The 13,244-nt window shown below is 48.8% G+C and overlaps 1 protein-coding gene and 2 long non-coding RNA genes across 7 annotated transcripts in view; 1 reads left to right on the top strand and 2 right to left on the bottom strand.

The window, feature by feature from the left end:
• LOC127007698 (protein mesh-like) overlaps nt 1–10,165 on the top strand; it is a 48,955-nt gene extending 38,790 nt beyond the window's left edge. Inside the window, exons 22-23 of one of the 2 annotated variants that reach the window (XM_050878933.1) lie at nt 6,830–7,016; nt 7,831–10,165. In XM_050878933.1, coding sequence (XP_050734890.1) covers nt 6,830–7,016; nt 7,831–7,942 — 299 coding nt within the window. In that variant the 3' untranslated portion in view covers nt 7,943–10,165. Of the gene's footprint in view, nt 1; nt 687–6,829; nt 7,017–7,830 lie in introns of those variants that run through there. The other variant, XM_050878932.1, reaches the window with a different exon arrangement.
• Nucleotides 578–2,836, bottom strand: LOC127007699 (uncharacterized). 4 transcript variants are annotated; one of them, XR_007760396.1, is made up of 5 exons: nt 1,676–2,836; nt 1,538–1,580; nt 1,222–1,318; nt 1,033–1,127; nt 578–713 (listed from the first exon to the last, which is right to left on the bottom strand). It is a non-coding gene; the product is annotated as an uncharacterized LOC127007699 (long non-coding RNA). The 4 variants fall into 4 exon arrangements; XR_007760397.1 differs by having other exon boundaries at nt 1,724–2,832; XR_007760395.1 differs by lacking the exon at nt 1,676–2,836 and having other exon boundaries at nt 1,538–1,640.
• Nucleotides 5,660–6,693, bottom strand: LOC127007701 (uncharacterized). The gene is made up of 4 exons (XR_007760401.1): nt 6,579–6,693; nt 6,300–6,451; nt 5,935–6,158; nt 5,660–5,806 (listed from the first exon to the last, which is right to left on the bottom strand). It is a non-coding gene; the product is annotated as an uncharacterized LOC127007701 (long non-coding RNA).
• Nucleotides 10,166–13,244: the final 3,079 nt, after the last annotated feature.

Here is a 13,244-nt window from a genome sequence, read left to right as displayed (position 1 = left end):
GCTGAGGCGCAGTACCTGACGATGCAGGGCGGCATCACGGCGGGCACGGTGTTGGCCGTGCTGGTGCCGGTGCTCATCGCACTGCTCTGCTACGCCTCCTACCAGCGCAACAAAGACCGCGAACACATAGGCTCCTTCAACCTCCGCGACGCCCTGCCCGCCCGGATGCGCCCCAAGACCAAGCGGCCCTCCATCTCCCGCCCCATGGGCCCCGTCAAGAACGTGGACGACGACTACTCGCCGGTCATGCACAAGGAAGTGTTCAAGGACTCGCCTCCGCCGCAGCGCCTGATGAGCGAGGCGCCGCTGGGCCGGGCCTACGACAGCTCCTCAGACCTGCCGGAGACGCTCTCCGTCTCCAGCCGATCCCTCAGCGACGACTCGGACAGCTACACGTACCCCGGCCACGCCCCCGCAGTCGACGCTATCGGCTGCCGCCCGATGAGGATTCCAAAGAATTTCGACGGCGACTACGACACCCACGAGCCCCTCGACGACAAGCCCGTCGTGTTCCCGAACGTGTTGTGGGATCTGGACGACGAGCCGCACCGAGAGTCCAACGTGTAGGCCTGACGCCCACCCTACGACCCTCCCTGACACCCACCCTGACGCCCACCCTGCGACCCTCCCCAACACCCACCCTGCGACCCTCCCTGACACCCACCCTGCGACCCTCCCTGACACCCACCCTGCGACCCTCCCTGACACCCACCCTGACGCCCACCCTGCGACCCTCCCTGACACCCACCCTGTGACCCTCCCTGAAACCCACCTTGCGACCCTCCCTGACACCAACCCTCAGACCCTCCCTGACCCCAACCCTTAGACCCTCCCTGACACCCTCCCTGCGACCCTCCCTGACACCCACCCTGCTACCCTCCCTGACACCCACCCTGCGACCCTCCCTGACACCCACCCTCTGACCCTCCCCAACACCCACCCTGTGACCCTCCCTGACACCCACCCTGACCTCCCTGAAACCCACCCTGCGACCCTCCCTGACACCCACCTGTGACCCTCCCTGACACCCACCTGCGACCCTCCCTGACTCCCACCCTGAGACCCTCCCTGACACCCACCCTGTGACCCTCCCTGACACCCACCCTGCGACCCTCCCTGACACCCACCTGTGACCCTCCCTGACACCCACCCTGTGACCTCCCCTGACACCCACCCTGTGACCCTTCCCTGACACCCACCCCGACCCTCCCTGACACCCACCCTCTGACCCTCCCTGACACCCACCCTGTGACCCTCCCTGACACCCACCCCGTGACCCTCCCTGACACCCACCCTGCGACCCTCCCTGACACCCACCCTGTGAGGCTGTGACCCTCCCTGACACCCACCCTGTGTCCCTCCCAGACACCCACCTGCGACCCTCCCTGACACCCACCTGTGACCTCCCTGACACCCACCCTGCGACCCTCCTGACACCCACCCTGTGACCCTCCTGACACCCACCCTGTGACCCTCCCTGACACCCACCCGGCGACCCACCCTGACACCCACCCTGCAGCCCTCCCTGACACCCCACCCATGACCCTCCCTGACACCCACCCCGTGACCCTCCCTGACACCTACCCCGTGACCCTCCCTGACACCCACCCTGAGACCCTCCCTGACACCCACCCTGTGACCCTCCCTGACACCCACCCTGTGACCCTCCTGACACCTACCCTGTGACCCTCCCTGACACCCACCCTGTGACCATCCCTGACACCCACCCTGTGACCCTCCCTGACACCCACCCAGCGACCCTCCCAGACACCTACCCCGTGACCCTCCTTGACACCCATCCTGTGACCCCACGCCACCCATCAAGTGAATTACTCCCATACCCCCGCACCTCCCTCCCTCCCGCACCATATCCCCCTACGTCCCCCCCCCCCTCACCCCTCTTATGACCACAGAGTTCATCACGGTTGCCCCCCCTCCCTCCCTCCCTCCCTCCCTCCCGCTCCACCCTATTGACTCCTACGCACCATGCCGGTAACAGAACAACAAACAGACTACGCTACAGACCTGTACACCATTACGAAGCAGACCCACTCCTCACCACGGAGAAACGGAGACACGAGAAGCAAAGGAAAAATGGAGAAAAATAACGATTCCATACAAAAATATACAACGAAGAAAAGTATTAAGTACGATGAAAGCAAACAATGCGAATGAAAGGGATAGATACTGATGAAAAAGGGAAAGTAGAGAAAGGAAGGAGAGAAAAAACAGAAATGCAGACTGTGAAGATATTACATTTGCTCGTCGTGTAATTCCTGACTAACCTAAACTGTCACAACATTTAGCATTAGCCTGACGACAAGAGATGAATGCTGCCAGAGTAAAAAAAGTTCATATGTTAGTTTTGATTCTTTTTATGATATTCTTGTTTGCATGAGGCACACTGGGCGACTCTTGCTCCAGCGTGTCTTTACTTACTTATTTCAGTTAATTTAAGGTAGTCTGCAATCTTTTGTACTTTATTTTATAAGTTCAGAAACGATTGAATTCTTGTTTCGCTATCATGTGTGTGTGTGTGTGTGTGTGTGTGTGTGTGTGTGTGTGTGTGTGTGTGTGTGTGTTAAATTCTAGTCTTACATCTTTTTCTACCATGTTTTAGTCGTAGTTATCTTACCATTGCCATTACTAAAAATATAAATGAAAAGCTTCCCGTGCCGCGCTGAGCCCCGAGCGAGCAGCGTTAACACAATGAGATGAAGCAATAAAGATGGCAACACAAGCAACACGTCTTTTTGTGGGCGTGGCCTCAAGGACCTTCACACGTGCACCTGATGACCTCCCCTGATGCCTTGCCGTCTGCTTTTTACCTTCATACTGCGCGCTCCCCTCCTACCCCACACTACCCTTCCCTTCCCTCCTACCCCACACTACCCTTCCCTTCCCTTCCCTTCCCTCCTACCCCACACTACCCTTCCCTTCCCTTCCCTTCCCTCCTACCCCACACTACCCTTCCCTTCCCTCCTACCCCACACTTCCCTTCCCTTCCCTCCTACCCCACACTGCCCTTCCCTTCCCTCCTACCCCACACTTCCCTTCCCTTCCCTTCCCTTCCCTTCCCTCCCTCCTTCCTTCCCCTCCTACCCCTTCCCTTCCTTCCTTCCCTTCCCTCCTACCCCACCCTTCCCTTCCCTTCCCTTCCCTTCCCTCCCACCCCACACCACCCTTCCTTCCTTCCCTCCCTACCTTCCTTCCCTTCCCTTCCCGTCCCTTCCCTTCCCTTCCCTCCTACCCCACACTGCCCTTCCCTTCCCTCCTACCCCATACTTCCCTTCCCTTCCCTTCCCTTCCCTTCCCTTCCCTCCTACCCCACACTTCCCTTCCCTTCCCTTCCCTTCCCTCCTACCCCACACTACCCTTCCCTTCCCTTCCCTTCCCTCCTACCCCACACTACCCTTCCCTTCCCTTCCCTTCCCTCCTACCCTACACTTCCCTTCCCTTCCCTCCTACCCCACACTACCCTTCCCTTCCCTTCCCTTTGCCTACTTTCCCTTCCTTTCTCTTCCCTTCCCTTACCTTACCTTCCCATTCCTCCCCTTTCCTGTCCTAATCTTCCCTTCTCTTCCCACCCCTTCCTTCCCTTCCCCTCCCTCCTCTTTCCTTCCCTTCCCTTATCTTACCTTCCCATCCCTTCCCTTCCCTGTCCTAATCTTCCCTTTTCTTCCCACCCCTTCCCATCCCATCCCATCCCTTCCCTTCCCTTCCCTTCCCTTCCCCTCCCTTTTCTTCCCTTCCCTTCCCTTATCTTACCCTACCTTACCTTACCTTACCTTACGTTCCCTTCCTTTCCCTTCCCATCCCTTCCCATCCCATCCCATCCCTTCCCTTCCCTTCTTTTCCCATGCCCTTCTCCTAATCCTTACCCTCTCTAAAATCCTCCCATGCCCTGAAAAATGTGCATGTGAGTGGAGTTTGATACTGTCCATTTTCCCTTTTCCGCTTAAATGTCCCTTTTCTTGTGCTTCTCCCCTCCCTTACCTCCCCCGTGTCCCGAGAACCTAGAATAGTACACCAAGGGAAACTGTGTGAATCGGATTTTTATATCATCTTTTTCTCCCCTTTTCCACTATTTTTCCCTTCCCCCCCTCCCACTTTTCCCCTCTCCTCACCCCTATCCCCTTCTTCCCAGCTCCTCTCATCCCTCTCCCCTTCCCTGCTCCTCTTCCATGTGGAGAGGTGCTGGGTTGAGTGCGTGAGGAAGAGAGGGAAGGGAGTGGGTAGACAGGTTGGCGGACGGGTGTCATTAGGGCCGAGAAACGAGCTTGGTAGAGGTAGCTTGGTAGAGGTTAGCTTGGTAGGAATGTGATGTGATGTAAGCTCAGTAGTCTCAAACGTTTTCAGTTCTCACAACAAACATTTTCAAAGGCCACTGAGGAGATTAATTGGGTTGTTATAAGCTTTTTCTCACGCTCACGGTACAGAAGCCTTGTCAAACTATCACTAGGCTCATAAAACTACCCATGGAAGTACCCACATAACCTCCACGAAAGCCTTACCAAATGTGGGTGTGTCAGCCCTGAAAAGCCTGAGAATATGATGTTGCAAGATGAGTGACTGGTGTGAGGGACTGAAAAGGAGGCTGACACGTGTTTAGTTAGCTATGGGTGTTCGTAAAGGGTGGCTATAGAGATGATGGTAGTATTATAAGACATTTCGTTGGCCAAGAACACCTAATTGACAAGGCTTTCATGGGAGTTGTGGGCATTTCCAGGAGTAGTTTTATGACCCTGGTGGTAGTTTGACCCTTCTTCTGTACCATGAACCCAAGTACACACATATTTGACAAGGCTTTCGTGGGAGTTGTGGGCATTTCCAGGAGTAGTTTTATGACCCTGGTGGTAGTTTGACCCTTCTTCTGTACCATGAACCTGAAGAAACACTCATTAGAACCCGACTGACCCCCTCTTTGACCTTTAGATATAGCTGATGTTAGGAGAGAAAGTGGGCGGTTTTACAAGACTCTTTCGCTTCCTATCTTCTACTTCCTTCTATTTCTTCCTCTCTTCTCTTGGGCACCTATATCCCTTTTCATCCCTCATCTTTCTCGCTTCCCTGCTCGTCATTCCCTTCTCGAATACTATCTACTGTTCGTCCTATATATGTGAATCTTCCCTTCCTATCTTCTACTTCCTTCTATTTCTTCCTCTCTTCTCTTGGGCATCTATATCCCCTTTCATCCCTCCCCTTTCTCCCTTTCCTGTACGTCATTCCTCTCTCGAATACTCTTTACTCTTCGTCCTATTATGTGAATCTTCCCTTCCTATCTTCTACTCCCTTCTATCTCTCTTCCTCTCTTCTCTTGGGTATCTATATCCTCTTTCATTCCTCATCTTTCTCAGTTTTCTGCACGTCATTCCTCTCTCCAATACTCTCTACTCTTCGTCTTGTTTTGTGAATCTTCCCTTCCTATCTTCTACTCCCTTCTATCTCTTCCTCTCTTCTCTTGGGCATCTATATCCTCTATCATTTACCTATACGCCCCATTTTCCTACCAAACCAACTATCTTCTTTCCTTCCTTCCTTAATCTTTCTCACGGTATCTTTTACACTCCCTTCTTTCTCCCTCTCCCTCTCTCCCTTCTCTTGTGCTTCCGTCCTTTCGTATCCCTACCATCCCTCACCTTCCTCTCTTTCTTTCTTTCTTTCTTTCTCATCTTCCTTTCTTCATTAGTTTTTCTCGCCGTATCTTCTACTCCTTTCTCTCCCTCTCTCTTCTATCGTGGTTCCAATCTTCCCTCTCCCCTTTCATCACTCCTCTTCCTCTCTTTCTTTCCTTCATCTCCTTTACCTTCCGAACAAACACTCCTTTCCCTCCTTCTCATATATGTGTCTTCTTTCCATATCCCCTTGCATCCCTTTTTCCCTCTCCCCTTTCATCCCTCCTCTTCCTCTCTTTCTTTCCTTCATCTCCTCTACCTTCCGAACAAACACTCCTTTCCATCCTTCTCTTATATATGTCTTCTTTCCATATATCCCCTTGCACCCCTTTTTTCCCTCTCCTCTTCTCTCGTGCCTCCACCCGTCCATACCTTAATTCTTTCATCCCTCGCCTTCCTTGTTCTGTTCCCTAAGCCTCATCCTTCTCTCACCCTTTCTGCCTCTTCTCCCATCCTCTTCCTTTCTTCTCGTGTGCTTCCAACCTTCTGTATCCTCATCTCCTCTTTCCTACGCCTCATCTTTTCCTTGCTTAATTTTTCCAAAGGTATTTTCTATTTTCTTCTTTCTCTCTCCCTCCCTTCGTTCCATTCTCTTCCCTTCCTTTCTTCTCGTGTGCTTCCAACCTTCTGTATCCCCTCCCTCTCTTTTCCACACCTCATCTCTTCCTTCCTTCATTTTTCCAAAGGTATCTTCTATTTTCTTCTTTCTCTCTCCCTCGTTTCTTGTGTGCTTTCAACCTTCCGTACCCTCTTTCATCCCTCACCTTCCTCTTCACCTTTCAAACACACATTCCTTTCCCTTCTCTCATTTGCATCTTCTTTCCGTATCTTCTTCTACTTCCATTTTTCACTCCCTTCATTCCTCCCACCGTGTCCCCTTTCATCCCTCACCTTCCTCTTCACCTTTCAAACACACATTCCTTTCCCTTCTCTCATTTACATCTTCATTCCGTATCTTCTTCTACTTCCATTTTTTCACTCCCTTCATTCCTCCCACCGTGTCCCCTTTCATCCCTCACCTTCCTCTTCACCTTTCAAACACACACTCCTTTCCCTTCTCCTCTCCTTCCATTTTCACTCCCTCCATTCCTCCCTCCGTGTCCCCTTCCATCCCTCACCTTCGATATCTTCCCTCACGCGCCGCCCTTCCCCAGGCGAGGCCGAGTACCTCACCATGCAGGGCGGCATCACGGCGGGCACGGTGCTGGCGGTGCTGCTCCCGACCCTCATCGCCCTCCTCTGCTACGCCTCATACGTCAGGAACAAGGATAGGGAGGACTACCGCGAGCCTGAGTTCGTCCGCAACGGCAGCAAGAAGATCAACAAGTTCCTCAGAGGCAGGTGAGTGCAGGCGCGGATGTAAATAGTTAACTAATACAGGAGCAGCGAGTAGTGGGCTTTTTTTTTTATTGTTTCCTTTTTTTGGGTGCCCTTGTGCTGTCTCCTTTGCTGTAAAAAAAAAAAAAAAAACCTAACTAACTCTGGGGGGTCACGGAGGTTACAGGGAAGGTAGTGTGAGAGGAGACATCATGTAGCTTTTTTTTATTTATTTATTTTTTGTATTTTTTTATTTATTATTATTATTATTATTATTATTATTATTATTATTATTATTATTATTATTATTATTTTTTTTTTTTTTTTTTTTTTACTGTAGCCTGTATGGATCTGATCCTAGTCAAGTTATCCGTTTGTGACTAGAATGAGCATGGTTTAGAGTGTATTTAAGAGTATGATTATTGTTGTTGCTGTTATTATTATTATTATTATTATTTTATTATTATTATTATTATTATTATTATTATTATTATTATTATTATTATTATTATTATTATTATTATTATTATTATCAGCAGCAGCAGCAACAAGCAGTAACAACACCAACAGTAGTAGTAGTAGTAGAACTGTAGTAGTAGTAGTAGTAGTAGTAGTAGTAGTAGTGGTTTTACTCGTTTTTGCGAGGTAGCCAGGCTAGCGCTGCTCGGTCACAAGTCACTGATCCAAGAATGAGTTGAGCGTCAGTTGTTCAGAATCTTGGCGTGTTGTGGGACGCTCCGGGCAGACTGTCCCTCACCTCGCTCCCTCACCGCTGGGGATGAGCAACACGCCGCCCCGTCCTGAAACTCTGTAACTGCATCTTGCCCCTCACCCCCAGGAGGAAGGACGACTACCCCGATGCGCAGGACATGCCCGCGGGCGGCCGCAGCTCCAGCACGGGCGGCAAGCGGACGCCAGACACCCAGAACAGCGACGACACCCCAGTGTAACGACGCAGCGCTGCCTCGCCCCGGGCGTTGGGCGGGGCGCGGCGAGGGCGGGAGGGGCTTAGGTATCACATGAAACAAAAGGAAGCTAGGCAGAGTAGTGTGCTAAGGGGCGAGGTGGTACAGCAGCAGACGTCACGATGCTGCTGGGCGGGGCCTCCTCGAGCGTGCAGAGCAGTCTCAGCGTAAGGCTCCCCGCTGCCTTTACTGTGGGGCGTGCACACTACTTCTACCACAAAAATGTTCATCATCCCAGCGATAATGTTGTAAGCGAGGGAGCTGCTCACGTTTGTAGGGGAGGCATATTTTTCATTTCTATTCCAAGATTGACCTCTAATTAGTAGTCCCCGTTTAGAGGACAACTCATCTCGGCTTCACGTTTATCAGTCATTCGTCCGTTCACGTCTGTAAATGTTGCACCCAGAGTAGTTGTCTGTACACAGTCCACAGGTCCAGTAAGGGTTTTAAAGTATTAGCAAGCTCATAGTAATAATTATGTAATATACTTTGTGGCCAAGCACCTAGTATCCCTTTGAGCGTCCACCTGCCGGGGAGTCAAAGGTAGAGCTCCTCCGACCCGCCCCGGGAGTGAGGGAGGAACACTTCTCCGCCGCGGCCGAGACGTCTTCCTCCCCCGCTGGCCTCGTGAGCTCCAGCGTGACGGCAGGACAAGGGGGCAGAGAATATAAGGCGTCAATTAGTGTGTGTGTGTGTGTGTGTGTGTGTGTGTGTGTGTGTGTGTGTGTGTGTGCACTTTGTCCTTTTCTATCACTTAGGCATAAGTTATCTTACTATCTGATCCAATGTTCCCTTGCAGCCAACGATGTAGTTGTTAGTATTCGTGTAGATGAATATAATTAGCTTTAAGTTCAAGGTAATCATAAGCAACACTTCACATTAGGGATCATGTAGAATATTTTTTACTGTGAAGTCGGAAAAAAAGAATGCACGTCAGCACCGATCGCTGAGTGTAGGCTGCGTGCTGCGTTTGCTGCTGGTGCTGCCGCTGGTCGTCGGAGCCTTACCACAACCTTGCCCAGTACACGCGCACGCTGCTCGTGTCGTTCAGTTAAAATGGGGACGTAGAAACCCACTCCGGCGGTCTCGCACTTGCCTGATTGAGAAGCGTCAGTGGAGTGTATGTATGTATGTGTGTGTGTTTCGGCAGGGGCGGATCCAGAAGCCAGAAGCCAACAGTCAAACCTCACTCAGCAAGCAGCCATACGGAGCTTAGAGTAACAACATGCTAACTTAATGGAACGTAATCACATAGTACTTCATTTAGCAACTTAATATGCATGACTAACCTCAGCGAACTATATAATTAACCATGTAAAACACGATCAAACAGTAAAAAATGTCATCCACGTAACTAATTGGTAATACTAACTTAATACTATATATAACCAATCAGGACACCTCTCCTCCCGAAACTGACCTCTCTTTCGGCCACCTCTTTTGATTCTTTTTTGTAGGAGCAGCGAGTAGCGGGCTTTTTTATTATTGTTTCCTTTTTTGTGTGCCCTTGAGCTGTCTCCTTTGTTGTAAAAAAATAAATAAACAGTACCAAAGTAACAAAGGGCGTAGGGGTGCGTGTATGAAACAGTTTGCACCAGTATGGAATTTTTTGGAGCATGTTCCACCACTAGCTTTGTGAGATCAGTATTCCTCGTTTCATCAGAATATTCAGCAGCATACACAAGGATATATATATAAAAGAAAATTCTCTCACCACATATATACACAAAACCTGCCAGTAAACATTTAAAGAAAGAAGTAAGTGAGTAGAGTTAAATAAATAAGTGAAAAAAATGTTAAAATTATTAATATTTATGAACATTCTGCGATTACCATGTTTATTATTATTATTATTATTGTTATTATTATTATTATTATTATTATTGTTATTGTTAGACGCCGAGAAAAAGAAAATGAAAGTGAAAGTCATAGTGATTTCTGGCTAGAATTAGACTTACAAAAAGGTCCTTAGAACAAAGAAGTCCTTGGATATACATAGGACAGACAGACCCTCAGGGCAAACAGCACCCCAGGCCACCCCACAGGGTTAAGGTCCGCCCCTGCAGCAGCACCACGTGATTCTTTCCTCGCCCCGTGTGTCCGCCGACCCCGGGGCTTCTATCGTACAAGTAACATTTATTATAACGTAAAAAAATACACATATATACTTTGTTATTCCTTCCCTTTGATAATAAATAGTTAAATGTATGCTTATTCAATCAATGACCTGTTTGTGTGTGTGTGTGTGTGTGTGTGTGTGTGTGTGTGTGTGTGTGTGTGTGTGTGTGTGTGTGTGTGTGTGTGTGTGTGTGTAAAATTCACCACCACGGCCTGATCACGTGTTGGACTCGTCATCGCCAGCAGGTACCCTCCCGACATGAGAAAGTGCTCTTTATCGTCGATCTATGGGTACTGCCAGGACCTCACACTCAAGGGGGGACAGTAACCACTCCAAGTCAACGGAAAGAATCCGGGCTGAGCGGGCTCGAACCGCTGCCTTGTCAGACCGTGAAGTCTTGCAGCGCAGCGCTCTACCAGTTGCGCCATGGAGTGTGTGTGTGTGTGTGTGTGAGAGAGAGAGAGAGAGAGGTGGGCGTGTCCTCAACCCCCATCCCCCCCATTCCCTACCCATCCCATGTCCACCGTAGCCAGCCGCTGGCTTGTCAGTACCGGTACCGGTGCCGCCGTCTTCAGTGCCGATATCACCGGTACTAAAATTAGCGGTACCTGCCCAGCCCTGTAACAATTACACACTTTCCCAGGAAACATCCTGTTATGCCACTGAAAATCAAGTAAAACCAGATATTTCCTATCTTCTACATTGATTATATTAATATGGACTTTCATTATGAACGATTTGTAGCTCGACTGTCTTCGGTCTATTAATCATGATAAATGATAAACACTCTTACTAGATTTACATAATCTTAGTGGAATTTTACCCTTAAAAGTGAATTATACACGTGAATAATACGTGCATGGAGACAGGCTGAAATTTTATACATGTTGCCTTAAATAGAGGCTCCTTGAATCTGGGTGCTGCGGTAACTATATAGGTAAGAGGTAAAGTTGGGGTCTACGCTATAGCTGCGCGTGGCCTCAGTGCTCACTGGGGAAACCTGCGGAAGGTAAACTGTGGTAAACTGTTAATTAAGGACGCCACTAAATGCTGTAATACTCAAGACCGGAGACAAACCGGCATTGTGTGTGTACACTCTTAAAAGAAACATAACTCTTTCGAATCTAAACCGGGGCCGCAATCACCGTGTTCATAAGTGACATACTTGAATGGTTCACGGTCTCCCAACTTCTTCAATATTTATTTTGATTTTGATTTTTTCAACGAAATTGATAAGAGAAACAGCTACACATTATCACTACTCTGTTGTCATTTCCTTCTTTACAACAGGAGCAATTCTTTGAACTACTTTTTCTGGTACCACCGAAAGGGTCCAAAACGAGTCACAACTACAAATTTCCCTTCTCCTAATGAAGGGTACAACCTTTTTAACAGCCTTCGCCGGCGTCACAGCAGTTTCCCGTGAAGGTAGTTTTTCTTCTTTCTCTGTTACTAAAACTTCCTTCGTTTTATTGCCGGGCAGAATTTCCATTGTTTTCTTTGTTCGTTCTGCTTTCAGATTTCCATCACCCTTTTCTGTAACATTCCTACTCACCACAGATGTCTCCTTAATGGTTTCATGTGAAGGTAGTTTTTCTTCTTTCTCTGTTACTGTAATTTCATTCGTTTCATTGGCTGGCAGAATCTCCTTTGTTATCTCTGTTCGTTCTTCTATCAGAGGTCCATCGCCATTTTCTGTAACATTCCTACTCTTCACAGATGTCTCCTTAATGGTTTCATGTGAAGGTAGTTTTTCTTCTTTCTTTGTTACTAAAATTTCATTCGTTTCATTGGCTGGCAGAATCTCCTTTGTTTTCTCTGTTCGTTCTACTATCAGAGGTCCATTGCCATTTCCTGTAACATTCCTACTCTCCACATATGTGTTCTTAATGGTTTCCTGTGAGGGTAATTTTTCTTCTTTCTCTGTTACTAAAATTTCATTCGTTTTATTGCCGGGCAGAATCTCCACTATTTTCTCTGTTCGTTCTACTTTCTGAGTTCCATCGCGCTTTTCTGTAACATTCCTACTCTCCACAGATGTGTTCTTAATGGTCTCTTGTGAAGGCAGTTTTTCTTCTTTCTCTGTTACTAAAATTTTATTCGTTTTATTGCCGGGCAGAATCTCCATTATTTTCTTCGGCTTTTCTTCAGTGGCATTGGTAAGAGGCTGTATTGTTGCTTCCTTCTTAATAACAACTTCCTCGTTTATTTCATTACCCTCTTTGTCAGTGACCTTTTTCACGTCCACCGTCTGTGTTGAGGTCCCGTTGTGTGGAGTGGTTCGCGTCAGAGTTTCGCTCTCTGTGACAGATTTTTCGCCACTTTCTTTACCTTCCTCATCAATAACAACCTGTGTTTCCGTAGTCTTTGATACATTTCCGTTGGGCTTTACATCAGTTTCTGTAGTCTTTTCAATGACTGTCTTGTTTCCGGTTACATGCCCCGTTTCATCTGTATTATTAAAGACTTTCCTTTCCACAGTCTTGATGGTGTCATTAGTGTCACTTTCCAAACTTGTCTTCATGCTCTTTAGATCAGACACTCTGGGTAAATGTTTGAGTACCCCCTCGTCAACTTTTCGACAAGGGTCCACACCGTCCTTCTCCAGGGTTGCGGAGGCCGCCCCGTCCTTTGGGAGCCCCTTGGAGTCCGCTCCCCCGGCCAGCGGCAGGCTGCTGGCACTCAGATTCCCCATCACCAAGAAGATCGCCCACACTACGAGGAGGTTCATAATTGTTGATTGTGAAGTTACGAAATTAAAAAGAATTACGGTTTTGTGGCAGAAAACCGCTTCCACGTCAGCTCAGGGATTGAAAACAGAATGGCCTCCGGAACGCTGACCGGCAGGGAGAAAAATCCTCTCGGGTCTTCCTCCGCCGTAGGATCCGTTTTGGTAGAACAGGGAGAGTCGACCGAAAGAACACACACACACACACACACACACACACACACGACGGCAAGTCTGGTGTGTGTGTGTGTGTGTGTGTGTGTTTTAAGGAGGATGCGAAGCTCAGGGGTCCGTTTCAAGGATGGTTAACGTCACTTGGAACTTCCCCCTTTCCCCTACTCGCTTCATCATTGCATCTCTCTCTCTCTCTCTCTCTCTCTCTCTCTCTCTCTCTCTCTCTCTCTCCTTTTCTCCTTCCTTTCGCTCATTTACTTGCATTT

This window comes from Eriocheir sinensis, chromosome 36 (assembly GCF_024679095.1).
Source record: "Eriocheir sinensis breed Jianghai 21 chromosome 36, ASM2467909v1, whole genome shotgun sequence".
NCBI lineage: Eukaryota > Metazoa > Arthropoda > Malacostraca > Decapoda > Varunidae > Eriocheir > Eriocheir sinensis.
Note: the sequence above shows the minus strand (reverse complement) of the source record. Positions and strands in the feature narration are given on the sequence as shown.